Here is a 27221-nt window from a genome sequence, read left to right as displayed (position 1 = left end):
AGTCCCTACGATTGCAAATAAGTATGATAGCTTTTGTATGATTTACCTTGAATTGTTCACAAACAGATTTAAAAAATTATTATGCATTTAAAACATTGGGTAGTAAAGAAAATTGCTTACAACATCATCTATGTGTAACCAATCACAACATGAACAGTCGCTAAAAGAATTTCCAAACTATCCATACATACACGCTTTTCATGCAATCGTATCTGATGATATAAGACCACTAGTGCTCCCCTCCTCTCGGCTTTGCCCAAGACTCACTGAATAGACCACAGTAGATTGCTGAGTGTTGACACGTAACGTAAAACGTATTTAGTTAAAAAATTTACGTCAATTTGTAACACTTCTCAGAATAAATAACATCTTATTAAAAATATTTTATTTCGAAGCCCATACAGTTAATTTGCTATACCATTTCCAACTACCAGAGCAACAAAGTCCTGGAGCTTACCTTTTTCATTTTTCATCACCACAATGAATACAAATACCTATAATGGAAAGCTGATCTCTCACGCAATGGGTTCTTTATTTTTCAACTTTGAAGCTATTTCAATCTCGATAAATACTCTGCATCAGTTTTCTGTAAACATTTAAGCATTTAAAAGTTTTGCTTCTAATTCACTCTTTTGTGATTACAGACAGTGTTAAAACTTTTGTGACCCTTAGTGGCTGTTGTTTGTCAACTTTACTAAGTTGTAATGTAGTTGAATGTTCGACAGCCCTAAAAAAGATTGGTGAACTAAGCTCTTTCTTGACTGAAATTATCAGCAAACGTGACTGCCAGGATACCTCAGGGTAATCTTCTGTAGCCTGCTATTGTAGGATGACTGACTGGGACGAAGTTTACAAAGTCTGAAGTATTGGAGATAGTTGTAGTGCTCTCTGCCAATATCTCCTGGTGTGATTCACATTATTTTTAATGTTAACTATTTTAAGTGTTAATTTTTATTTATTGTGTATTTATGAATTTTATTTCATTTTACATTCAATAATTAAGTTATTTGATGAAATATTTTCTTTTGGTACATGTTTTTTTTCAAAAATTTTGAACATTCATTTATTTATCATTTATATGTTACTTTTAAAATAAGTAAATTATTATTTATACAATATTTGAACATTTTTGAAGAATTTTCATGAATAAAAAAAATTTCCGTACTGTATACATACAATATTTAATTTTTGTTACGTTTTTTTCTTTCACAATTTCTTCTTTGTGATTACGAATAAATTTCAGAGAGGTGGAAGGAGCGCGAATATATGCTGCAACACTGGAAATTATTTTTCTCATAAGGATAAACTTTTACGCATAACTAAAACAAAACGATAAACAAAACGCTTTTACGCATACTTGACGACTTTTTTTTTGTGTTATTAAGGAAAAAAAAAAAATTATAAATCTATTTAAAAAAAAAACAGATTAATCGGATAGTAATCTTTTATACAAACAAAAAACTTGAGCTTTACATAGATCTTACAAATCCATATAAAAGTGATTTTTCTATAAGGTTACATGTTAAATTGCAAATTTTTTAAATGAAAAATGTAAAAAAGAGTTCTGTAATCGATCTGCTATTTTATAAGGGTATTTCTTATTTTCTGAGTTAGTTATTTTGAAACCATCGGAAGATTCAATAAAAGAGCTCAGTCTTGTACTGGTCAGCCGCCATATCACTTATATTGTATTGTGCCATAAAATATTGCTTAAAATTGTTTTGTTATTAAATATTAAAATAATCATTGAAACCACACTCAAGTAACGTAGGTATACTTATTCCAACGATTACTATATTTCACCAATTTTACCATCCATACTATATTTTATTTAGTATCTAGAGCGGCGTATCATCAATATACACCGATTACATTGTGTTTTTATTACTATTATTATTAATATTATTATTCATATCACTTGACGCGATGCGAATAGACACAATTTTTTATTATGAATATGCGCGCATAAGAAAACAAGCAATCAATTATCCATGCGGAAAGCGTATGACGGCGGCAACGTAACCAAAGGCATGTTTCGTCACAGGGCGTCAGCATTACCATCTAGCTTGGATCGGCACATGGCTTCCCGCACCATCCCCCCCTAGCCTAACGAAAAAAACAGCACCTACCGCTGAGATAGCACCAGCATCTTCAAGGTCTAGAGAGGCAGGGACTCCGGCATTCTAGGTTCAGATCAGGCTCGACTGAGTTCCTTAGTTTTTCTGGTTTTTGTGCTTAGGATCCGCTGGGCCGTGCACTTTGTCGCGAGCCATCTTGACATATTTTCAATAATTGTTTTAAGACACCATTTTCTTTCGCTCACATGTACCATTGATTATTGCTAAAATGCACAATTATATTTGCTTTAATGCACCATCAATTATTGCTTTAATGCACAAATATATTTGTTCAAATGCACCAATGATTATTGCTTAAATGCACAGTTATGTTTATTTGAACGCTTTTCCTTAGTTCGCCTTTGTTCAAGTGATTATTAGGTTATACTTACTGATATACTAATTTTTATCTACATCTGAAAAATATACGTTGTTTAATTTTGTTTTCGTTTTGTTGTTCGTATAAATTATTGTAGTATTTTTTTAATTGCTGACATAAAGCTGTCCACTTAATTCTACTGTTTAATTTATTTGCGAATCCTGGTGATTAATTTATACTCCCTTTATTTCTTTGCTTATTTTCAGCATCAGGGGCGTCATCCTTGCATTTTCAGGGAACAGAGTTTTTCGTCGTTCGAGGGCACATATTTAAAAAAAAGAACGTAAGTAATGATTCGTTTCCGTACCTTCTCTGAACCTCTTTGCCCTCTTGCTTAGCGAGGGTGACGAGTGTTTGCTCTTTTCCTTTTCCTTCCCCATATTTCCTTGAGGCATCGTAAGCTTTTTTTTACTAGATGTTTGTCCAACTTATTAGCTGTGCAATTACGACGCAAATAATGAAACGGGCAGACATTGCCTTATACAACCTTCTTTTCTTTGCATGAAGTACTGCCATGCATCTACGTAGGATTTATTAAAATAAATTTTACCGTATCCATATCTGGTGGTAAACTCATAAAAGAGAAAAAAGATAAGGTTACAAGCTAGGAAGCTTAAACAACTATCAAAGTTTTGTATCCCGTTAAAATTTTTGAAAAATATTGATTTTAACCAGTTTTATAACAATTTTGTAGTGAAACTACTTTTAGACAGACGTATAAAGCTATATAACTTTTTAATTAAACGTCTTGAGGATTCACTTTTGTATTGTTAAAAAGCTGATATTTTTTTAAAAATTTATAAAAAAAAAAAATGTCCTAGCATGCTCAAGAGCCAAGATAATTTTTTTTTCTTCCAAATTTCTAAGCCATTAATAAATAACCGATTTGGTTAAAACTCACACGTGTTGTTGTTGAATACTTATATTTCCACAAAAAAGGACAAGGGATCTATATGCAGCTAGATGGTAATACACCCCTGGTAGAACAATCAGTACTGTATTCGCATTGTACACCAGATTCCTAGTTTTATTGGAGGGAGAAGAGCCACGGCAGTAGCGGTGGCCCTCCAAGCGCAGCTTGACGAAAAGAGAGCAAGTGGTTTCAAATCCTCCATGGATGCTAAAATATCATTTTCTCAGCTTCTTCTACACATAAAAAAATCCTTATTTTATCGATATAAGGTAGCTTGACGATACATAATCAAAGGTTACTATTAGAGTTATGTACGATGACAATATTTTTCAATATCTTAAACGTTTCTTTTAGTCGTCATAAAGGCGTTGTTTTCAGTTATACATTTAGTTTTATGTTAAAAAAATTTTGATATTAATAATATTCTGGGTAACACAATAATTACGTGTCACCGTAATCAACCTACAGTTAAAATTTGTTGAACAATAAAAAATTTTTATCGTTGTGTAGTTTAAAATTATATTAAGAACAATAAAATACTTATACCTAGTCGAAAACCGGTGAGAGAGCACCTAGCACTCCTAATTTTAAGACGGTTTAAGAATTACTGTCTCAAATTGTAATACAGAAAAAAGGCAAACAGTGTTCACAAATTTATTAAAATAATTGTTACAAATAATGTTCTTTAGATACGTACTCAATAAAGCCAAATACTTTTATCGTACAAAATAACAATAATAATCTTCGATGATGTATCATCAATCTACCTCAAATTAATTTGGAAAGGATTTTCTTACGTGCAGAGGAAGCTGAGAAATTATTATTTTAGTCAGAATTGACGATTTGAAATCCATTGCTCTTTTTTTCAAGCTGCATTTGGACAGTTGCCGTCACTGCCACAGTGGCTCTCCCCACTCCACTAAAACTATGAATCTCGTGCGCCCCGCAAACATAGTAGTAATTGTTTTACTGGGATCTTATTACTATCGAGCTGCGTACAGATTTCTACTATATTTCTTATGAGAATATAAGTACTGAACAACAACATGTGTAAGTTGAAGCCAGATCGGTCATTAATTGACGGCTTTAGAATTTCTAAGAAAAAAAGAATTATCTCAGTTCCTGAACATGCTACGATATTTTCTTTTCTTCTAAATTTACAAAAAATAACAGCTTTCTAACAGTACAGAAGCAAATTCTCAAGACGTTTTAGGTGGCTCATTACGACATCGAAATACCTCAAGTATCAATAAGACTTACTTGGATATAAACCAAATTACCTCTCAAAATTTGAAGCTGTGTTGCCAGGCAATTTTTTGAAAACAAATCTCTTGATAGTACTAGATGTTTTATGTTTTATATTTATAGTTTTGCATCGACGTTTTTTATTGTGGCATCTTTTTAGTGTCGTACTGACCCGCGAAGGCCAGCACTACCCTTTTCTCTAGAAATAAGTATTTGGAAAGGGTTAAAACCAGGGCAGCAGCTCTCTCTGTCATCAGAGAAGACCGCTACTTGCTCGGGCCGGCCGCGAGTCGCCACTCTTCCTCAGTCCCACCTACGGAGACTGCCCTGGCGTTGAGTAACAAGTGTAAAAATGGTGTTCGTGTGTAATACACAACGGTCATCCCAGCGAGACGAGCGGCAGGTGTACAGTCCCGAGACCGCACAGACAACCCAACAAAACGGGCTGGCGTAAGGCACTAAGGTGCCACCATATAGCCTCTCTCCTCAGTGGTAGTAAGAAGAAAAATCAAAGTAACAAGATGTTACAAATGCCTAAAATATGAACACGTCTCGGACAACTGTAAGGAAGAAAACAGATCCAAGCTTTGCTTCCAGTGTGGAAGCACAAACCACTGGAAGAAAGAGCGCCTAGGTCCAGCACGGTGCTTCCTTTGCCCAACAACGGACAACAAGCAAGAAGCAGGCAGCAGAAGCTGTCCTCTATATAGAAGAGCCCTAAAAGAGGCCAGGGATAAGGCCCAAGCAGGATCAAAATAAGGCAGAAAGGCCTTAAGTTGAAAGACAGGCTTATGTGGACCCACGCTGCACTGGGTACTTCTTACCTATCAGCAAGGAAAAGTATTAAGCTTATAGTGGTGCTGGCTAAGTAGGCAGCCTACTATGAAGCGCTAGACAAGGTGCTGGTACTCAGGGACCCCGAGTCCTTTTCAGGACTACAGAGCGTCAGCACCTCTAGCAAATGGTGGCGAGCTAGCTCGTTAATGCTGTGAGACGCGATGGTCTCCCTGGTGGCTCCACCATGAAGTAATGCTAACGCGGTTCCGGGGTGGATTAAAAGCCACGCGGCAAGGGGGGGTTTTAGTGGGTATGGGTGGTCTAATAAAAAAAAAAAAAAAAAAAAAAAAAAATCCACTAAGTCTCTTACTACCGCTGTCCTTGCGGTGTGCCTCAATGCATTTCCCCTCCTTCCACAAAAAAAAAAAAAAAAAAAAAAACTACTACTACTACTACTACTACTACTACTACTACTATAACTACTGCTACTACTACTCCCGGGTGGGGTTTTCGCTAGTTTCTCCATACTGGGCGCTCCCCGAGTGGCGGATAGGGGCATCCTCTTAAAATAAGAGGTGACGATGGGCAGCTGGGGTGGCTCTCTGTGGTGGTGGTCAGGGGTGTGGATTGGGGGGCGTGTGTGGCGTTGGCGTGTGTATCTGCGGCGATGTGGACGGGGGACTAGTGCCCCATGCCTCCATCAGTGTGGATGCATGGACCGGCTCTGCTTGTGCTTCTTGTTCTTCGCTTTTTACTGCTTCCGTGGGTGGCACTCCATTGCTTGATGCGGGCCAACAAAAACTAGCACCCGTCGTGTATAGAAGTAAGCAGCGGTTAAAAAATTCTTCTCAGAAACATGCATCACACACTCTTACTAAACAAACACAGGGACACTTACGGATTGTTCTTGGTTGCGTGTGGCGGGTCCTTTTCCGGGCTTGCGTTGGGGGCCTGGCAACGGGTGAAGCCGGATGATGAGGCCCGGTTAAGTCTGGGTAACCACATCTGATATAGCTGTACGCCTCATAAACAAAAAAGACGTGGTGGGCCGACTAATCTAGGCTTACTACCACTGAGGATGCTATATGGCGGCACCTTAGTGCCTTACGCCAGCCCGTTTTGTTGGGTTGTCTGCGTAGTCTCGGGACTGTACACCTGCCGCTCGTCTCGCTGGGATGACCATTGTGTACCAACAAATACATACATTACACACGAACACCCTTCTTACACTTGTTACTCAACGCCAGAGCAGTCTCCGCGGGTTATTGGACTGAGGGAGAGTGGCGACTCCCGGCCGGCCCGAGCAAGTAGCGGCTCTCTCTGGTAACAGAAAGGGCTGCTGCCCTGATTTTAACCCTTTTCAAATGCTTATTTCTAGTAAAAAAAGGGTAGTGCTGGGCTTTGCGGGTCAGTACGACACTAAGAAGATACCAAAATGAAAAACGTCGTTGTAAAACAGGTAACCCAGGCGGTAACCTCTCTGGGCCCGGGTGACTGACGCAGGCCCCACAGATTCTGGGGGGGGGGGGCTACAAAGACGTGTCTCATGGCCAACAGGGACGGCTAAATGTCCCATGGCCCCTTCTAACGGACAAAGGATAAAGAGGAAGCCTGTTGAGTATAGGCACTAACGACACCGAGGACAGCAACGTGTCAGTATTTAGCAACCAGACAAGGGAGAAGCTTGCCGCTTTTGAAGAAGATGGTGCTAAGCTTAGAGTAAAGCGACAGCAATTGGCTGATAAAGTCAAATCAGCAACGAAAGATATAACAGAGACGCTTCAATTAATTAACGATAAGTACGGCAACACAGCGAACGCTGTTAAGAATGGGCTAAAAGCCGCGCTAGAACACCTTCAAGAGGCAGAGGTGCTAAGAAAAGGCTTTCTTTATGATAAAGAAATTTACGTAATTGTTTGGAAGGCGTCATTTAAATCCCTGCAATGGAGGGAACAAAGGCGAGATAATTTTTAACGGCATGTTTAGAAGAAAACCCTGAACACTGCCCTAAAACAAATAGAACGTAGTAAAAGAAACAGGAGGCCATCGGACAGCCCTGAGAAACGCCAGCATACTATGTCTTGTAACGTTGTACCCGGTTAGCTTGGCGCACTCACACCTCTACTCCGGGCACAACGCTACAGGACAACTGTGCAGCTCCGGCCTCTTTGGTATGACCCCCGTACCCCGGTGTCGTAACCCAAAGTACCCCGCACAGCTGTAGATTACTCTTTCCTCTCTTTAAATTTCTTTAGGAGCCACTAGTTTGCCCCCTAAAAGCCACTATCCGCGAACCCCAACCACTACCTGTTTTGATCGAGGAGGGCACGGAGTGCACCTCGCGACTCAAATCACCAGATCGCGCAGCCACTAACGTAAACAGACAATACTCACAGATGATGCCTTTTACCCCTAGCTTCTTTGCGGTCTCCTGTACCTGATGTCGGCGTCGGCCCCGGTCCTTCACCACCCTCAAGCCACCGAACGCACCAGCCAGCCAAAACCCAAAGACAGATTTCCCGGTCAACAAGACACTCAGGAGAGCTATCCAATAACCCAAACTCGAAATTTGCGATGATCTCACGTTAGTCAAGGAAACTTCCGTACCAACGCGACAAAGCAAAACCAATCGAATACTAACTCGCCCCGCTTCCTTTCTCTAGCTCAAAACCTCGGAAAAAATCCCTACCAGCCCTTTGATCGATCGCCTACCGTCGATCAACGATTTCGGATTGGCTAATTAATCAACAGCGCCCTCTTTTATTAAATTAAACATCCCTTATTCCTTACCCGCATAATATTTTGACCGGTGAGTCGTGCCGGCGCCTCCACCGGTCTGGTCCGTATGTTTCAGGCCGTTCCACCCCTTCAAAAGTGGAGGCGCCGTCACGAACCATTTACCCGCCACTAACCAATAAGCCACACCTATCATGCCTAAGTCACGTCAGCGCCGCTCACCAAGCGCGCGCGCACGACCCATGGCCTGAGAGGCAATATCCGATCACGTCGAGCACACACACAGGCACGCGCATATGTAACTTAGGGATTTACCACAGCCAGGCCGCTGTGTGCGCGCTCGACGCTGCGACTTCGTCGCAGTCTTCAAAAAAAAAGAGAACAGTTAGTGGCAAACAAGAAGAAATTCCTCTGAATGACAAAACAAGCCAGAAAAAAAAGTAGACGCCACAACAACAGTAGTAGTGGAGATGGCTAGAGGAGAGACCTTTGCAACGGTGCTGAAGACGATGAAGGCGAATTTCGACCCCGATAAGACTGACGTGTCAATCCAAAGTGTTGTCACCACAAAAAAAGGAGACATACTTATTAAGGCCAAGGGTGTAGAGAATGCTACTGCATTTTCACAGCAAATTGAAAAGTCGATAGCTGGACAAGGTACTGTCAAAATAAGCAGTAGAAAAGTGACCTTAGAGGTCCGAGACCTGGATGCCATTGTTGAGGAAGATGAGGTCAAAAAGGCTTTCGCTAGGACTTTTGGACTTAAGAGCTAAGAGCCAGAAGTAACTCTCTTAAAGTCAAATGCCAGAGGACAGAGGCTGGCTTTAATTAAGGTGGACAAAAAACTGCCAGACAAGTAGAAGAGGAAGGCAGGTTACGAGTTTGCTTCGTTAGCTGACGAATACGAAGAAGAATTGAAGTAATAAGATATTACAAATGCCTGGGATATAGACACGTCTCGGGCAACTGTGAGAACGAAGACAGATTCAAGCTGTGCTTCCGGTGTGGAAGCTCAAACCACCGGAAGAAAGAGTGTCCACGACCAGCACGGTGCTTCCTTTGCCCAACAACGGACAACAAGCACGAAGCAGGCAGCGAAAGCTGCTCTTTATTCAGAAGAGCCCTGAAAGAGGCCAGGGATAAGGCCCAAGCAGGAATTAAATAAGGCAAAAAGGCCTTGAGTTGAAAGACAGGCTTATGTGGACCCCCGCTGCGCTGGGTACTTTTTACCTATCAGCAAGGGAAAGCATGAAGCTTATAGTGGTGCTGGCTGAGTAGGCAGCCTACTATGAAGCGCTAGACAAGGTGCTGGTCCTCAGGGACCCCGAGTCCTTTTTAGGACTCGAGAGCATCGGCACCTCTAGCAAATGGTGGCGAGTTAGCTCGTTAATGCTGTGAGACGCGATGGTGTCCCTGGTGGCTCCACTCTTAAATAATGCTAACGTGGTTTTGGGTTGGATCAAAAGCCAGGCGGCATGGGGGGAAGTTTAAGTGGGTATGGGTGGTCTAATAAAAATAATCCACTGAGTCCCACACTACCGCTGTCCCTGCTGGGTCCCTGAATGCAATTCCCCTCTCCCCCCCCACAAAAAAAAAACTTCTTCTATTACTACTACTACTTTTACTATTAATTTTACTACTATTTTATTAAAGACAGTAGTACTACAGCATTGTTTTCCTTAATTTTTTATATACAGTTATATTCTGAGAATTTAATACAGACTAAATATTAAGTGTGGGTGCATGACGTTAGAGATGTTATTAGTGTAAGCAGTAGGAATTTACTTTTAGATAATCAGAAGATTTGATAAAAGTGTACAGTCTTGTATCTGCGAGCCTATATATTTTTAATATTGTATGGTTTTCTTTCATTATGTTTGTAATCGTTAATTTATTAGTTTTTAAAATATCAATTAAAACCATACTTTATCAACGTAAGTTTACATTTTGCGTTAATTGCACTACCGTTAAAAAAAATATCTTTTCGTAGAAAAAATATTTATTGTCATAATTATATACTATCTGTCATATAATTTTTTAGAAGTATTATTTTTTATTCGGGTACCCAAGCACCCACTGTCTACTGGTTAAAATATATTATGAATAGACATTTCACCCGAAAATAAATTTTAATGTTTTCTATGATTTCCGATACCTGTATACGTAATAACAAGTGGAAAAAATATAATTTATTGTAGCAATGACATGCTTATTAAATTTTTTAAATTATTCTATAAAAGCTGGATTGATAAATAGTTAAGGCGTGTTTTAGGCACATGATAAAAGTATTTTCTAGTAGTCAATATTTATTACATTTTTTAATGGTATACATTTAAAAAAAAAATTTTCGGTTTGATCAATCCACTGCAGACTGATACAGAAGTGTGTCGATCGCTATAGTAGTGACTATGTATATGTATATATGTATATTTATATATATATACATATGTCTTCTTTGTATATTGCCTTTCTGCTGTAGCCAGTAAGTCTGCCATCCACGTGACCTTACGAAGTTCTAGACATGACCATTTATTTATTTCTATCACGAATTTATCGCTAAATTATCCAATTAACCTTATTTTTATATGTAGCACGTTGAAGACAAAGACTTTATCTACGAAACATATACACTTATACTCCTAGGATAGTTTATTTTGGCTTATAACAAATGTAAAACAACTTTTTTTTCACGCAGCCCTATAAGAATCATGCGAACAGTTACAACTTTAAGCTCAAATATCTTAATATTTTGACCCATATAGGGTATAAATTATACTCTGCAAGGTGATTTAGTTGTTTATTATACCGTTAATATCACAATTCTAGAATATCTTCTCTGTGTTTCTCTCTCATACACACACACACTAACACTTTGTCTTCAATTCAACCTTACTACTGCTCTCTTCCCCTCTCTCTCTCTCTCTTGTTCTTGACTTATCTTGCATCATTTTATTCTATCAAACTCTTCGTTTTCTCCCTGTGCTCACATACTCGGTGGAGTACCCGAAACATACACTACTTCTTACTTTTATCACTCTCACTGTCTACGAAACACTTTTTCTCTAGCCCTAATTTCTGGTAGAATGTCAGCAAGTTGTACCCAATATGATGGCATCTGGGATCCTCGAGCTGATTATTTGTCTTACGATTTCATTTCTTCTCGCTTACTCTTTCTCTCTGTCTCCCTCCCTTACCCTCTTTTCCTTGCCCTAGCTACTTTTAACATTTTTGGCCCGGAGATTCCGTCGTCCTGAGAGAACACAGCAGCTGGAAGACACGTTGATACACTTCTCTCTCAATCTCAACACTCTCTCTCTTGTTTCCTCTACACTGTATGAGTCCTCACAAAACTCTCTTCAAAAATTCTCTCTTCTAAGCGTCCTGAAACAGTTCATAAAAATCATCAGAACTCTCACTGTTCACGTTTAAATATCTAACTTGAGACTAAGTCCTCAGGCAAGCTCTCGCTTTGATCATGGCTGCCACCACAGCTTCTACTACGTGTTTTCCTTCATAGTCACTATTTATTTAGCAGCTACTGTGTATTTTCACAGTCGTATACTCATTTTTCTCCTCCTTTTCCGCTGGCACTACCATGTTTCTGTAGTCCAGATGGTTGACTGTTGGCGTCCTCTTCTCCTCTCAGGATATATACAGCTCCCGAAAAAAAATAAATTTCGAGAAGCTTCAATTATAAGTTTCTTGTAAATACGTTGCATCAGAGACTGCACTAAGGGCATAAAATTCATTTTTGTATCTTTACAAAGGTTCTCTTACCAAGCCTTAATTTCCGAAAAACTCTGGCTGTGATAAGATAACCGTTTAAAATAGCTTCGCTGAGCTAAACTTAAAGCAATCTGCTTGGAAAAAGTAACTATACCAATAAAATAGTGAAGGAACTTGAGATGAATAAGTTTTTAAAGTAGGCCTTCATGCCAAACTCTTTTGAACGCTTGTTATATATCGAGGAAGACCATTGCCATATTGCAATTCAAGTTGAGGCTGTCGGTAAGATGCTCAGTAATTCTTCGCAGCTGATGTGCAACTAAGTGTCTCAATCTGAAGCCGTGTTAGACCTCCAAGAGGACGTTTTTTTGACATGAAACTTCTTAAAGCGCGCCTTATATGGGAAGTTAACCCGTAAAATGAGCAAGCAAGCTAGCAAGCAAGCAAACGATGTCGTGCACATAAGTATATATATAGATACATTCTAGTAGGGGCCCCCCTGCGCGCACCGCGTTCCAATCCCCCACTATCAGATTGAGTGGATAAAATAAAGATATAACTCGTGTATTTATAAATGCAGGCTGATAATAAGTTCACAACAGCAAAATACGTGACTCACAAAAAAGTTGATAAAACATATGATAACATAAGTATCAATTTTCCAATAGAATTTTTAAATAATATCAGAGAAGGTCTTCCACCACACGAATAAAAATTAAAAATAAATGCTACAGTAGTGTTAATAAGAATTTTCAGTATATCAGACGGTCTCTGTAGAGGCACAAGATTAAAAATAACAAAATTATTTAAGTATAATATAATAACAAAAATAATAACAAGAGAAAAAAAAGGAAGCTAAGTTTATATTCCTAGAATAACATTCAACAATTGACAATACTGGCACCTCATCATCATTACCTTTTGTCTTCTACAGAAAACAGTTTTTCTTTGTGTTGGCATGTTCTATGTTTATTAACAAATCACAAAAACAGAGTTTTGATTCCTTAGGATTGTATATTAAAAAACCTTTATTTATTCTCTTACGGACACGTATACGTTGCTTTATTGAGATGTAAGAATCCAAAAATAATGTTTATTTAAATTGAATCCGAGAATGAATCAGAAGCTTAAAGTATTGTTAAACAAGAAATTTTTCAGTAATTTAAAAATATGTAACTTTAAAGATCGTCACATTTAAACAGACGTATGTTAATTCATAAGAACCATAATGAAAAAATATGTGAAAAATGTGGAAAGGTTTTAAAAAAAACAGATGGGTTAAAATGACACATGAAATGTCACAACATTAAGCTAACAGAATGAGTTATTGTTTTTAAAGCCTAATTGTGTTTATCTATTTAATTATACTTTCTCCTGAATTCTGTCTTTTCGTTAATATAGTCCTCAGGTAATCAAGAATTTTATATTTGGGTAAAGTAAACATGGACCAGAAAGAGATTTGAATTGTAAAAGTTCAATCAAGTTAAACAAATAATGGTACTTCAGAAACATATAGTGTGTAAGGGGGAGAAAATAGACAGAGGGAGATCTATGATTAGTGACTTAAAAAGCTCTAAAAATGAGGTATGACTTGGGTAATAAATTACGTATATCTTTTAACAATTTTAATGGTAAAACATTCTATAAATAAGTATTCTTTGGCGGGGAGGTGGAGGGAAAGCAGGGAGGGGAGCTCACTTAAATATAATTTGATTAAAAATGACGTTCAAACAAGCAAATAACTACGTAAATCGAGGATGAGCGGAGGGAAAGCTGAGGGGGAGTGGGGGGGCTGAGACTTACTTTCGTCAATACAACTATATAATATAGGGATATATATATATATATATATATATATATATATATATATATATAATAGAGTAGGTATACCTACTGCTGCATAGTAAAGATCGTATAAAGGCTGTCATCCGGGGTGAACTGGACTTATGTTAAGGTACTATCAGGTTAATTATGTCTAGCATAAAACGTCGCTTGATCCCTCTGAAGTTTTCAGAAAAATGTAGTAACAATTGTTCTTTTTTTCTATTTATTATATGTATATATGTATGTTAAAAGACCTACGTAAAATATTAAGTATGTATAATACGATAACTCAACTTCTGAAAATAAGAAAAAACGCTGTACCTCGAAAGGGAAATAGAATTGGCTAAAAATAACAGATTTCATGGGTTTCTCACAGAGAAGCTACATAATCAAGGTGCACAAATATAGAGGGGTTGGTGTATGCACAAACATAACCTCAATTATGTCTTTATTTGACTGTATCTTAAGAAGTACAAATGGAAAAGATTTTTCTTCTGTATCCCATGTTTAAAAAATTTATGTTTACATTTATAAAACATTTAAAAAACTTTTTTTGCAACGTAACCTCTCAAAATTCAGAAACTAGTCATATCTCAAAAAAGAGGCTAGATATACCGAAAATAACTATTTTTACGGCTTGTCTAAACTATTTGTATATGACCGACTCGCACAAATATAGAGGGATTGGACTATGCACAAACATAACCTCAATGTTTTTTTGTTTTTTGACTGTATCTTGAAAAGAACGAGTGAAAAAATTTTTTCATTAAGTCTGATATGTTTGGAAAATTAATACGGACGTTGACAAAGTCTTTGAAAAGTTTTTGTTACAACATAACCTCTCGAAATTGAAAAAACAGTCAAATCTCGAAAAGAAAGCCAGATAGGCTAAAAATAATTCCACGTATAGAAAATAAGTATTGAGGTACAAGACTGTACGTTACACTGATTGATACAATCAATTAAAATAATTCTTATAATAATAAAAGTCATATTTCAAAGTCCAAGCTACATCCTTCATATCTTCCCTATAAACTAATTTTCTGTTCTGTATCACGTTTTATAAGAGAAATTGTCACGTGACAAAAATTTATATTCTTATCATTTATTTTGCGATATTTAGAAATTAGTCAAGCATGGGTGAATTTTAACATTAAATTATAAATTATTAAAGAAAATAAATTTTCAAAAAGTAACATCTTTACAATAATATGTGTCTATTTTTTGCTTTATTTTCATAAGATAGAGTGGATTATTTTACATAGGACGTCATATGAAATGCACTGATAGTAATTTTTAATGAAAGATATTTTTGTCCCGTGAAACAGGACAAAACAGCCTTCTTTTGGCTAAATGCAGTAAAAATGTTTGAAGTGAAAACTTCTTTAGGAGTGTTGGACGATTTGGGATAAGAAAAAACTCTTGGTTTCGTGTCAGATTTCTCTCTTTTAAAATCAAGGCGATTTCTGTTGAGAGTTGCGTGTGAGTACGAAAGAATGAAATGGTGGTAAGAGGGGCTGGAGGAGAGAGGAAGCCCGCTTTTTAGTGGCCAGTGGTAGAGAAGGGAAGAGTAGCTTGGCAGCGCGTTGGAGTGCGGCGGGGTATGGCCGTATACATACGCATACTACCATACCCTGCTGCACTCCGCTACGCTGACAAAAGCTAAGTATTCTCTCCTTGCTTCACGACATCCACTGCGCAGTGCGCAAAGTGCGCATTGAAATTTCTTTATAACACAGACAAATGAGATGACGAGACTACTGTTAAAAATTTTTAATTAAATTGTGATTTTTATTATCTTACGTTATGCTAAAATTAATTTAACTTATAAGGGTATAATTTAATATGTTATTGCAATGAAATTACCTTACTCTTTTTCTTAAATAAATTTATTAGCACTGCTTAGCAATTATTCTCCAAGTTATTCAATAGCCTTCTCAGTAAACTTAATTATTTTTTTGAAAAATTGGGATAACACTCTCTTTTAAGTCAGTATTTAGAGTTTCTGCCGAAAAATTAGTTCGATTATTGACAAATTGTATGTTAAGGACTTTAAATGAATTTATAAATAAATTACAATAAGCCTATATCGGTTGTAATTTATTTAAGTTCTTTACTCAATTTTTTCTCACTACTCAGTGTCTGTTGTAGTAAAATTAAAAAAGAACATTTTCATGACCAATTGCATAATTTTCAGAATTTCCAGCTTAAAGAATACCTGTATTATCGTGCAATAAACTGTTTAATTTATTATTCAAAATATTTATAATGAAGAGACACGCATGTTATTGTATGAATTATTACGACCCACATAATTTTATAAATACCATAATTTTAGATTCCTTATTTCAGAAACAGTAAATAATTTGAATAGCTACTAGTTTATTTCAGAACTTGAGTAAATATATAATTCATAGTTTTAAGTTCTTACTTCTGCGGCAGTCCCATGACTGCCCACTAGTTTTGTTTTCATCCTTCATTACATGAACAACAATTCGTACATGCATTACATATATCATAGCAAACATAAAAGTACTTAGAATGCGCGAATAACGTGTAACATAAGTAGTATTTCTTAGTATACGTATTCTATGCATGCGCATGCTCGAATACGTAATAACATAAAAATTTTTACTATTTTAATATCGGATTCTAAAAGATCTAATAAAATTAGGTGTACTCTTATTTTCTCAGTTTCTGTCATATCAAGTTTAATAAGATTTGAATTGGAAGTCTCACTTCTGCAAGGGGTTCCGAGACCCATACCTGGTTTTTTTGACGGGCTTGTTTGGTTGGGATAGGATTACGCTTTCGACTATTTTGCTAATTATTAAAAGAAAGCTAATGAGTCTATAACTTGAGAAGGAGCTGAGAGGCTTTGAAAGGCAGAAAACTGGAGTCTTATTTCACGCTGAAGAAAAATTACGAAGACACATGGTTGCATTTGCTATGTTGCAAATAGCTACTGCGCATTTTTGAGCGAGGATTGAGAGAGCATTGTTGATAATGCCGTCTTTGACAGGTGCCTTGCAGTTGTTCAAGAAGCGTATGATTTGACTGATATAGAAGGGCGATGGGGGTGCAAAGTCAGGATATTTCAGGAGATCCTATTAGACTAATTAATTAATGTGGGAGTAGACCTTCTCCAGGTCTTCGAAGCTTTGGGTTGATGAGTATTAATATTGCAGAAAGGCAACAAAGATCTCTGGTTTTTTTGAATGCAGCAAAAAATTTTAATTTTCCTGTCTGAGCGTGGGGAGGATTTATCGTTTATTTCGTAGTTTTTTGACGACCTTTCAAGTACTTCTGGAGTTGGTTTCTACTACAATGATGAAGTTTTTATAGTCTTGGTTGAAGTGCTAATCATTACATAACGATTGTCTTGAATACTAACTGGCCTTTCTAAAGATTTACTAAAGAACTGCTTACATCAACCATCAATTTTCTCAACTCAACGTTCAAAAACTATATAATTATTCTCTAACTAGCTAATGAGTTTGGCATTCTCTAAAAAAACTCACTAATTTTTTTCTCAATTCTGTGTACAATTTTTTGGCATATTTGGTACATATCTTATAAAAAAACTCGGAGAAAAAAAAATACTTTTTTACAAGGACTCAAATTTACGCCCAATTGAATTTTATTGCCTTAGATGACATCATACTATTTTCAAAGCCTATGAAGCTTCCTTGTTAAAGTAGCTTTGTAATTCAGTACTGTTCTAGCCAAGAGGCCCCAGCACAGTATAAACACAATGAAATTGATTTGTTACCGTTTTTTGTGCATAATTTCGATGTTTTTATTGCGACCCAAGTCTAAAAAAAAATAACTGAGGAAATCTGTAAATTATTTTTTAGACAAGAAAAATTAGTTTAATATTGCTTTCTGTTGATACATAAAAATTTATTTGTTAGTTTTTTAAGAATTGAAAAAAATCTAAATTCAAAGATACCAATAAAATTTTTTTTTTACCTAAACGGTTTCAGCGTTTCACTTACAAGTATTAATTATTGTAATATTAAGTTTTATACAAGTTTGTTAAATATTAAGTTTTTAAACTCAGTTTATTATTAATATATTTATTTTTAAGTTCATAATATCACTTTGGTTACAATTTTTGTTGTTAATAGTGTGAACTTGGATTATTTATTTATTTATGTGAAATTGTTGCACATCCCGTTTTTTCCAATTTAATTTTACTAAAATTGTTTAAGCATTCCTCATATTATATCACAAAATACTGTGGAAACGGTAGTTTTGGTTCAGTATACAGCAACAGATTAAGAAAATATGGTTTATATTTAAAATGACTGTATTAAAAAATGACACACTCAGTGATTTATTAATTTATGTAAAATTTTTATAGCTTAGTCTTGTTTTGGCAAAAAAGTAATTACAAGTAATAACAGAAATGCTTTTGTGAAACATAGGTTGGAGAGAAGTTTCGATCAAGGTCTCTTAAATTTCCTGGTTTAATATCTGGCTGCACCATAGATTGGTTTTTTCGCTGGCCAAAGGACGCGCTTTGTGCTGTTAGTGCACATTTTCTCAGCAGCTATGAGATAATTTGTACAAAAGAAGTAAAATCTCAGTTAATTGAGATTATGGGTGACGTTCAAGATAATGTCAGCGATGCCTGTATTCAGTACTACAGTAGATTTCGCCGGCAGTGCTTTGTCACTCCACGATCATTTCTTTGTTTCATCCAGTCCTACAAAATCATTTACCGGCAAAATGTTCAGAATATTAAGGAGCTTGCCTACCAAATGAATAATGGATTGAATAAACTTGTTGATGCCGCTGCACAAGTTGATGAGTTACGCAAGATACTAATTAGGAACCAGGAAGAAATTACTGTCAAAAATGTTCAAGTTGATGCTGTAAGCCATTATTTTACCTTTTTTTATCCTTTCACACTTGTTTTCATTTTTTCTAAATAACTTATGTTGAAGTTGCAATTTTCTGTATTTTCGTGTGTAGTTATAAAGTAATTCTTTAATTACTTATTATAAGTGCCTTATGATGTTTTAAAAACCTATGCAGAGTCCAATTCTTTTTATTCGTGAACTATTATTAATTGTACCTACTTTACAACATGTTCTTCGCTTCATACAGCTTAAAAAATAATGTTATCTGAAAGTGAATAAAAAAGTTATAACCATCATTCTATGAACATTAAAAAAGCTGTTTTTTTTCAATAGATTATAATTACAGTTAATGAAAAAAAAAATGATGCAGAAAAGGTTAAAGAGAAAGTACAAAAATCAAAAGATGAAGCAGAGACCTTGCTCAATATAATTTCGAAAGAAAAAGCCGTAGCAGAAAAAAAGTTACTAGTTGCTGAGCCAGCACTCTTACAGGCAGAAGCTTCTTTACAGGTACTCACATTTTTTTACATTCTCTCTGTGTTTATGCGAGATAAATACTTATTACTAACGAAACTACCATTACTTTTACTGAAAGTCATTTTGAGCCTCCTAAATACATACTTAATATTGATAGAATATGTTGTATACAATTAAGTGATTTGATAATAAATTATTTTATTGGTAAAGATTGCAAACTCACAATAATCAACAGTTAAAAGATTTCGCTAACAATTTTGATATTTTAATAAAAAACTAGTGGAAGTAAAGACCTTCTTTAGTTCAAACTCAAACGATACTTACATACAGTTTTTATGTTTATATGTTAACGTAATTGAAATGGTAATCATTTTTACTGATAAAGCAAAATAAAATGCTTCTTCTTGAGAATTCATAATGTACGTAAGAACCAGCAAACATTAACAGTTTCGTTATACTCCTTTAGTGTAAGTATTATTCAAATTTACTAAGAAATAAAACTTCCATACATTTTAATGTAACGTTGTGTATTGTAAATCTAGACCATTAAAGCTGCTGACATAGCAACAGTACGAAAACTGGCTAAGCCCCCGTATTTAATAACTCTTATCATGGACTGTGTTATAATTTTGTTTGGAAAAAGACTAGAACTCGTGAAACCAGATACAGACAAAAAGTTTCTGATGGCATCATGGGCTGAGGCTTTAAAGGTAAATATCTTCTGATGATAACAATATTTTAATTACAATGTTGTAAGGTATTTCTTACAATGCCAATTATTATTAAAAATTTTTTTTTATTTTTACATTATTGTAAAATTTAACTACAACATTTTGTAATTTTCAATATAATGTTTAGCCGAGTCTAGTATTTAAATGCAACTAAATTAAAAAAAAAATTTTTTTATTATGTCTTACATCAAACACGACCAAATCATTTAAAATCTTCAAAATTACATGATTTTATCGTTTTAACTTAATTATTTTTCTTTTAGTGCTAAAAAGATTTTAAAAAATTTACGAAAGTTTCAATTTCCACTGCTTTTATTAAATTGTATAATGACACCTTGCTACATTTAGTAATTCTAGCAGGTTTTGGTATTACTGTCCGTGACTTTTACAAAAATTGAGTATTAAAAAAACTAAGAATGTATGTTTTAAAAATAAAATTGTAAAAAAGTATTACAATTATTATACTTTACATTTGGACTTCGCCAATGCACTTTATGCAGCGAGAATGCACGCGCTAGAAGATTTTTGAAAATCTTGCATGTATGGTTTCTGCTGAAAATTTTTGTAATTTACGTAACATCAATTAAAAATCAAGAAAGTAATTGTATCCCAAAAGTAGCAGTATACCAAAACCGATTCCAGATATTCTTTACCTACAAACATTTTCTAAACCATGACTACAATTTATCTCCCTTTTTTTATTTAGTCATTTATTTATTCATTTACCACATAATATACAGAGATGTTATAATGATATAATAGCTTTCAAAGATTTCTTTCTGTTACTAATCGCGAATGGTAAATTGATACAAAACTATAACTAAATATATTCTAACAAGCATGCATTAAGTATGCCTGTACACTGGAGTGGCGATCTTTGAAATGATAAAAAAAAACTCATTTTCAACAAACTAAAGGAAATTAGAAGGAAGACAGTGCAGTTATTTTTTTCTTATAAACAGAATATACGAAGCGATGAAGTACAGTTGATGATTTTTTAAATTAAGTTATCTTGTTTATAATCTTATTTACAATATTTAACACAATTATTTCGCAATTTTTTTGTCTCTTGTCCCGTTAACATTCTCCAAAACTTTAAATTCATACACCAGTTTATTAAATATCGTAATGGCTTTGTACTAGTAACGGCATTTTCCACTGTTTAAGATTCATTTTAAATACTAAATGCTTGTATTTCTAGATTTACTTGAACCCGTCAAGTACACATTCTGTAGAGTCTCATATTCTCAGATAGGACATTTAGAATTATTTGTCTGATAAATTTCAAGTAGTCTTGTTTCAAGTTTTATATGTTTATATTTGTTATCAAAAATGATTATAATGATTCTTTTTTCGTAGAAATAAAGTGTAGAATACAGTAAGTGACTAAGTGATTCTCAGTACAAATGTAAGCCTATGAAAGACATAGCAAGAATTAAGTTCTTCTAACAATATTACTGATGTGAAAATCCAATCTAAACTCACTATCCAAGGTCAGTCCAAGATACTTGGCCTCACTTTTTATGTAAATTTTATGACCATTTATAATTATCAAAAAACTACGTGGTATTGAATTATTATATAAGGCATTTCACATCAACTGTCCTAGCGCGATCCACGAGCACCAAAACATGTACTTTTCAACTCGCGATTGTGGTATATTGTGGTATAATAAATAACTGAGAAAAAACAATGTAAACATAGGATCAACGTGTTTTTTCCTTAGCTTTTTGGTAATGCAATCGATTTTTTTAAGAAATGACGATTTAACCTAGAAAAAATACAAAAAATGTTTTATCTCAAAAATGGCACTTTTAATATTTTTTTAACCATCACCAATCGAAAGAGCAGGATTTTTTACGTCGGTATGGCGATTTCCAGAGAGTACTTTTTTTATTTAAGCGAGATATTGAATGACAAAGTTGGGCGCAACGACACAGCGGCAGCGGCTGCTCGACTCGTGCGATGGTATGCTACATATATATATATATATATATATATATATACATATATATATATATCGCCAAGCGAAAATGGTTAGGTTGAGCTGTTTTGATTCGACGTTTCGATGGACGGTTGGATCGCATACTTTTCTTGTTAAGTGTATTTGTAAACAAAGTTGTTTTTAGTGACACATAAGTTAAGAGGAATCGACAGATTGATCGTTCATCTTGGATAGAACAGTATTTGAGCTGTGTATTATATTTATTGCTCGTTTTCGAGGTTCCATCAACTGGTTACCAAATACGTTATTATGCACGCAGATGATAAAATGTGAGCTAATAATTTTATTTGCCGAGCGTTACTTGGCTGCAACGCTTATGAAGGATATTTTTTAGATGATTTATAATTTTTTAATTTGATTCTTTTTAAGTAGGTGAGGCCTAACTTAGGGTAAAATGAAAGTACGTTGTCGTGTCTACTAAATTGCAAAATCGTATGTTTCTTGCTTGCTTTGACAATGGCTTTCTCGTCTCGGTGCTGTAATCCCTTGGGATTGTCCAATCACAGCAGTATATTCAAGAATTTGTTAAACTTTCCAACTGATTTTCGAGAGACATATCCTGCTGTTTGTGATGGATCAAAGATTTGTACAAAGTGCAGATTTCAAATTTACAAATTGAAATCTCAAAATTCTGATTCCCGTCCCAAGAACGAAAAAGCAAAAATTGAAGCAACTTGCGATAAAAGCTATTATAAACCTGATGTTGCCATCCTTGATCGAATCAAAGAAAAATTTGCTCTTTCAAGTAGTAGAGATGAAAGAATTTTGTTACTTACCCTGTCTCCGAAATTCTGGAGCCGTAATGACATGATAAGAGAATTTAACTGTACAGAACGAAAAGCAAGGCAAGCTACAACTTTATTATCTGAATTCGGCATATCAACAGCTCCCAACAAAAAAACGAGGCAAAGAACTCCCTTTTGAAACGGAAAATTTAGTTAAAAATTTTTAAGTACGTGATGATGTAAGTTGACTCATGCCTGGCTTCAAGGATTTTATTTCGGTAAAACAAGAAGATTGTAAAAGGATTCACGTACGAAAAAGATTATAACTTGGCGATTTAAATGATTTATCTCTACAGTTTAAGAAAAAGCACGAAAATATCGAGATCGGTTTTACTAAATTTACTTTGCTTCGACCCGTCCACTGCATTCTAGCTGGAAGCAATGGAACGCATACAGTTTGTGTTTGCGTACACCATGAAAATGTCAAATTGATGTTGAAAGGGGCTGATGTGTCCGAATTAACGAAATTTAGCAAATTACAATTAAACAACTACAATGATTATATTGCAGCCCTAGTATGCGATAATCCGTCAGATGAATGCTACACGGGAGACTGTCTTGATTGCCCGAATACAGCTCAATTGAAAAATCATTCAATTCAAGCATATAATGGCAACGATATTTGTGAAGTAAAATTTTAGAACTGGTTTCAAACTGATCGGCGTAATATAGCATCACAAACGCTAAATGCTCACGGATTCACTGCTCTACTCTGTGAAAAGCTAATGAAGTTGAAAACTCATGATCATTACTCGAAAAAACAATCACAGTATTTTCAAAACCTTAAAAGTAACTTAGAAGATGACCAATTTATCGTGTGTTGTGATTTCGCGGAGAACTAACGCGTTTGTTGTGCAAAACTCGACCCAATCGTTTCATTAGAACAACAATCAGGTAACTGTATTTACGATAGTTATTTGTCATAAAGAAGGAGATAAAGTAAAACATAAAAGTATTGCCATTATTTCCGATAATTGAGCACATGATACCATAGCCGTGTATGAGTATCAAAAAATTATAGTCAATTATTTAAAAAAGAACTTTAATCCGAAAAGAATTTTTTACTTCACCGATGGAGCTGGCCAACATTTTAAGAACAAAAGTAATTTCCAAAATCTTTCGGACCACGAAACAGATTTCGGTATAGCAGCTGAATGGCATTTCTTTTCCACTGCACATGGCAAAGGTGCTTGTAATGGCATTGGAGCAATCTTAGAACAAGGAGCGAGAAGAGCAAGTTTGCAATTGACGTCGGAAAAGCGCATAACCTCAAATCGATCTTTATACGATTGGGCAAAAAGTCACTGCAAAGAAACTGAAATTTTTTTTAGTGCGAAATCAGATTATGAAGCAACTTCATTATTTTTAAAAAGTAGGTTAGAAAAATGCAAAGCTAGCCCAGAGACATTAAACTATCACGCAATCATTCCCATTGATAACAAATATTTTATGTTTAAAAATACCTCTTTAGCCACAAAATACCAAAATTTTCCTAAAGTGAAGAAAGAAAATCTTAAAGTGACGAGTATTGAGAAGACAAATGTACATTACCGAAGAAAAAAACGAAGTGACTTTTGTAAACATTATGTGAGAAATATAATTATAAAGTTACGGAACGGTGTTAATAATTTGTTGCAATGCAATTATTAACGATGTAAATAGTTTATTTCACCTCTCTGTCAGTTTTGGATTGATAAATACATTTTCAATAATTTTGTTTTGTTAAGTTAATTTTGGTTTATTTTTTTTTAATGGCAACTCATTAAAATAACATAATTATTTACTTAATTATTTATTTTGCTGTGTATTAAAAGTCGAATCAAAACAGCGCAACCTAACCATGTTCACTTGGTGATATATATATATATATATATATATATATATATATATATAGCATACCATCGCACGAGTAGAGCAGCCACTGCTACTGTGTCGTTGTGCCCAGTTTCGTCATTTAATATATCGCTAAAATGAAAAAATACGCTCTGAAAATCGCCATACTGACTTAAAAAATCAGGTTCTTTCGAATGGCAATGGTTAAAAAAATATTAAAAATGCCGTTTTTGAGATATAACACATTTTGTGTTTTTTCTGGGTTAAATCGTCATTAAAAAAAAAAACTGATTGCATCACCAAAAATCTGAAAAAAAAACACGTCGATCCTATGTTTATACTGTTTTTTCTCAATTATTTATAATACCGCAATCGCGAGTTGAAAAGTACATGTTTTGGTGCTTGCGGATCGCGCTAGGACAGTTGACGTGAAATATATTTGCTAAGAGTCATAATGGATGTATTACCAATATTAGTAGGTAATGTGAAATCAATAAAATATAATATTTAATTTGTCTCTTAGTACTTTATCTAAATGATCCTAAGAGCCTGAACTAAAAAGCCCAGCTGTGTCATCGGCAAAGGAAGTGACTCCCTTAATCTGTATGATTGATGAGCTAATGTATATAAGAAATAACACTGGATGAAGTATAGTACCCTGTGGGACACCCATAATAATTATTTCATAATGACTAGTGGTATTATCGACAATTGTTCTAATAAGTTATTCCCCACTTACTCTATAGCTCTCAAGCTTACTCAATAGCAGTTTATGATCAACGCAATCAAAATCCTTACAAACATTCAGTAAGGCTACTGTAGTTGGTTTTTATAAGTCAAGTAATGTAGTTATGTAATTATTTAGAGAGGCAAAAACATTGTTATAGCCTTTCTCTTATTGTTTATCTGATATAAGTTTATTAGAAATCAAAAAATTGTACATCTATTGTAAATTAATTTTTTTTTAATTTTTGCAAAGTTTGAGATCAAATATATTGGCCTGTAATCAGTACTTATGCCTATAGGCACCTCATCTAAAAATCAGTTTCACACCTGCTCTTTTTAGATATCTTGGCTAATCACCTCTTTTAATACATGTATTAAACATGTTACTAACTGGTAGGGCAAGGCATACGCTCAATAATTTTATGACATCAGTATGCAACCTATTTACACTACTCTTCTTATTCCTAAATATTGTTATAACATCTAATATTTAATTTATAGTACAGAGGTTTATTAAACGTGACAATGCACAACATGATTTTCGCTTGGAATTCATTTTAATTTTCGGTTTCTGAATACTCATAGTTCTTTTAATCCCAACTGTACTAAAATGTCTATTAAGCTCTTAAGCAATTAAAAGTTTATTATAAATATGATTACTATTAGCATTTTTTATTTAACTAATACTTACTACTTTGGTTTTATCGTTGCTTATTACATTATTAACAAAATACCATAATCCATTGCTATCATATTTTGCTCACATTTCACTTTCATACATATTTTTTGCTCTCATTAAAAGTTTTTTCAAGGTATTGTTGTATTTCTTAAAAGCTTTGAACGCCAATTGACAATATTCATTTTTTTACAAAATTTTAGACATATTTTCTTTAGTTTTGCATGATTTTTATGCTCCTGAGTAATACATGGTTTTTTATTTGTTAGGTTCTTTGGCATGATTAACGATTGTTCAACACAGTTATTAACCTTTGTAATGATATATACTAGTGTAATTTGTCTATTTTTATAATTATTTAGATTATAAATAACTGATTACTCCTTTTTATTTGCTACAGTAATATATTTATTATGATCTACAAATGAAGTTCTAGTCTTATCTTTACATTGAAAATCAAACTTTTATGTCAGCAAATAGTGGTCCGCTATTTTTTTTCCAAAAGACAACATTTCTTTTCTGATTTCACGGGTAAAAGTGCCACATTTTTTCTAGATAAAAACACTCATTCTTAGCTTCTAGAAAATATTTTGCCATATTCTATGTGTCAGTTCCCACGGCTTTCCTACTTCTTAGGAGACAATTACCTGTCAGATTATGCCAAAATACTGTATTAGCAAGCAGAGACTGCAAGTTTTCAGTGGAAGGCGATATTGTGCTGTATTTTAATGGAGCAAGGTAAAAAATCCAACACTTTACGTGGGACAAAAGTATGGCTTTAACTCCCAGGTGTGTGCCTTCCTTGCCTTCTGCTCATAAGGTAACTATATACCTAAAAGTGAATGCCATGCCTTAGTCATTAATGACATAATATGCTTTTTTTAACTATCATTAGTAATGATGTATCTAAGGAAAGGTAAAAATAATAATTTTTAATCCTTACAACAGTAAAAAAAAGTTTTTACTTATTTTTATTATAATACGTATGAGTTTTTTTAGTAACTTAACGTTATATTAAAACTTAAGATGGATGAAAGAAGAATAGGGGTTCCAACTGGTGTTACAGAAGTACAAAAAAACCAGAAACAGGCGTCTTATACCACAAATATAAAATGAAAGACGAACACTATACCCACGACAGAGGTCTTTGTCAAAGTTGCCAAAGGGAAAACGTTTGATTATGTACTGAGGTTGATGAAAGCTGGTTTTAACCCTGCAAATACTTAAGCTGTAGTGTAGTTTGTCGTTACCAAAAAAAAAAAAAAAAAAAAAATTGCTAGTAAGAGCTACAGAGTAAAAGACGTATCAGAATTATCTAAATTAGTTAGAATGTTTGTGGCCAGCCATTGCTTGGTGGTCACTACTTCGGAATATATGATATTCAAAGTCCATGAGTAGGTAGT

The 27221-nt window shown here is 34.7% G+C and overlaps 1 protein-coding gene across 1 annotated transcript in view; it reads left to right on the top strand.

Annotated features, from left to right (window-relative positions):
- kl-3 (dynein heavy chain 8, axonemal kl-3) overlaps nt 1-27221 on the top strand; it is a 1186420-nt gene that overhangs the window by 567679 nt on the left and 591520 nt on the right. Inside the window, exons 40-42 of the mRNA XM_089590651.1 lie at nt 18148-18597; nt 18919-19095; nt 19605-19772. Coding sequence (XP_089446777.1) covers nt 18148-18597; nt 18919-19095; nt 19605-19772 — 795 coding nt within the window. The remainder of the gene's footprint in view (nt 1-18147; nt 18598-18918; nt 19096-19604; nt 19773-27221) is intronic.

Source organism: Copidosoma floridanum, unplaced genomic scaffold, assembly GCF_036245765.1.
Source record: "Copidosoma floridanum isolate Cflo_tuat_1 unplaced genomic scaffold, Cflo_Japanese_pri ptg000013l, whole genome shotgun sequence".
NCBI lineage: Eukaryota > Metazoa > Arthropoda > Insecta > Hymenoptera > Encyrtidae > Copidosoma > Copidosoma floridanum.
This window is presented reverse-complemented; position numbering and strand designations above follow the sequence as displayed.